Source organism: Erigeron canadensis, chloroplast (genome assembly GCF_010389155.1).
Source record: "Erigeron canadensis voucher CCANA20171209 chloroplast, complete genome".
Taxonomy (NCBI): Eukaryota; Viridiplantae; Streptophyta; class Magnoliopsida; order Asterales; family Asteraceae; genus Erigeron; species Erigeron canadensis.
This window is the reverse complement of record NC_046789.1, coordinates 110,001-112,500: the sequence shown is the minus strand read 5'-3', so window position 1 is coordinate 112,500 and position 2,500 is coordinate 110,001. Positions and strand designations below refer to the sequence as shown.

Here is a 2,500-nt window from a genome sequence, read left to right as displayed (position 1 = left end):
GAGTATGTTAAAAATTTTTCTGGTGGAATTTTCCTGCTTTTTCTTTTTATTTCTTTCTAATGATGTTCTATAAATACAGGATTTTTTCTTAGTTTCAGAATGAATATATTTATATGATAAAAGATCATATCTATAGTTTTTTTCAAAATTATCCTCTTTATTTGATAATAAATAGATTTTCAAATTTTGTTTTTTTTTGAAATCAAAAAAAGGGTCCTTTTCATAGGAATACCATTTCTTTAAATCATTATTTTGAGAGGTATTTATCCCATTTCGCCATTTTTGGGGGACTAATGTAGACCATGTAATCTGAGATAAATCGTATTGATAATGACCTCTTAACCAGTTTTTCCACGGATTCATTCCATAATTTGGAAGTTTCTTATGTCTTATTTCGGAATCAAATATTCCTTGTTTTCCAAAAAAATCCTTTATTTCATTCTTAAGAAAAAAAGATGGTCCATTATATTGAAGAATAGATCTTACCTTATTGAAGTTAATTGCTTGGGTTTGTGATAATTTAAAAAATACATATTTTTGTGACAAGTAAGATAAATCAAAAAAAATATGTGACTTTCGCTTACTATTTCTAAGATTATCAAATATCTTTTTTATAGTCATAGGCGAAATAAGGTCAATTTTATTTTGTTTTGTTTTCTTAATCCTTTCTTGATCTTGATTTCTTTTATTATTGTCAATGTGTTTCTCAACAATTTTTTTTGTTGATTCCATAAAAAGGTATAGAGTGGTTCTGCGCATATTAATGATACATAGAAAGATATCAATGTATATTTTTTCAATGCAAAATTGAATTAATAATTCAATATTTTTTCTTTTTAATAGTTTCCAAATTTTTGGGGGTGATTCTCCATTATTCTTTTTATTTTTTTTCATTATTTCTATTTGATTTCTGATTGTGTTTCTTCTATCAATTCTATGTTCCATTTCTTCTTTTGCCTGTAAATAATTTGTCCATGTAGCTCGATTTTGACTAAGTGATTCATGAATTATCTTTTTGCTGATTATAGAATCATTTTCTGTTTGAGTTTGACTTGATTCATATATTTCTCCCGGTATAAATAATGGAATTTTTGTTCCTTTTAAAAGTAGTTGTTTTACAAATAAAACAGCTTTTGTTTGTTTCTTTGTTATTTTTTTTAAAACTCTTCGAACTCTAAAATTGAATTTTCTGATTTCGACTTTATAGTCTACATCTTTAAAAATAGGTTCAAAAAAGGAAGGTGTTTTTCGGGGAGGCCCAAAAGGATATTCTGTTTCCATTCCCAAAACTGTTAAAAAACAAGAATCAAAATCCTCCTCTTGCTTTCGATCGCTATCAGAGAGTCGTAGTTTAGATCTGTGCCAAGGTTTCAAATGAAAAGGATATAGGATTTTGATCTGAAAACCTTCTCTTAACCAATTTTTGGGAAATTCCGTTTTGGAGAATTGAAGACCATTATAGCTGCACTTTAGATAAATTTCTCTATTCCAATCTTGGAAATCTTCATACCATTCCGGAGATTGCCGTAATAAAATACGGCCAATATTCTTAACTATTATGAATAAGGGTAATTTAATATATCTTCTAAAAATTGATTGACCTAGTAACATAACACTTCTTGTTTTTTGTGCATATGGAATGTTATCCCAGAATTCCATTGCATCTTCCTGATTATTTTTTTTTATTTGGAACTGTTGATCTAAAATTTCGAATTCTGACTTTTTACCCAACCAATCTCTAATATTACAAAAAAGTTTCATTAGGTTGGATATAGGAAAAGGAAAATCTTCCATTTTTTCCAAAAAAAGGGGGGAATGGGGATTTCCTTGAGAGGGTCCCCAAATAACCATTTTACGCCTTTGAACGCGCATAGATCCTTTTATTACGGCTCGACGAAAATCCGGTTCTTCTAAATAACTTATAAAACCCGAATCTCTATTAAATTTGCTATAAAGATTATAATTCTTGAAATTAGACTTCTTAAAACTTCGTCTGGAACGAGTTAAAAAAGCTATACGTTTAAATCTTCTTGTTCGAAGCTGGTGCTCCAGCCCTTGCATTATGCCTTGTTCTTTTCGTCGTTTTTTAAAATGTTGTTCCAACTCATTGATTAATTTGTATGACCATCGAGGGGGTTTTTTACCTATTTTGTTTATTCCAATAGATTCTTTTTCACGTTTAGGGTTAGTTAGAATTGCGTTCAATGAAAACTTTAACCTATTATTTGAATCTATTTTTACTTGTTTTTTTTCTGCTCTTTCGATTTTCTGTTCATATTCTGGAGAATTAGGATAGGGAAGAAGGATATCATGAATTTTATTTAGTTCAGATGTTTCTGTGCAATTTTCTATCGAAGTTTCGTTTATGATTGAAGAAGAAAAAATTTTCTTCATTCTTCCACGATACATCCCATTTAAAAAGGGATCATACATTTTAACTAGGCAATTTTTGTTTTTAGGCTCAGTATTACATAATTTTACTAGGAAATTTTTTTTGTTT

General features: G+C 28.7%; 1 protein-coding gene across 1 annotated transcript in view, besides 1 other annotated feature; it reads right to left on the bottom strand. All coding sequences in view use genetic code 11, as the record gives it.

Moving 5' to 3' along the window:
• ycf1 (hypothetical chloroplast RF19) overlaps positions 1–2,500 on the bottom strand; it is a 5,049-nt gene that overhangs the window by 1,266 nt on the left and 1,283 nt on the right. The window contains exon 1 of the mRNA in view: positions 1–2,500. This exon is cut by the window's left edge and continues 1,266 nt beyond it; it is cut by the window's right edge and continues 1,283 nt beyond it. Within this exon, the coding sequence (YP_009747364.1) occupies positions 1–2,500 (2,500 nt within the window).
• Positions 1–2,500: part of a sequence feature (small single copy region (SSC)) that runs on past both edges of the window.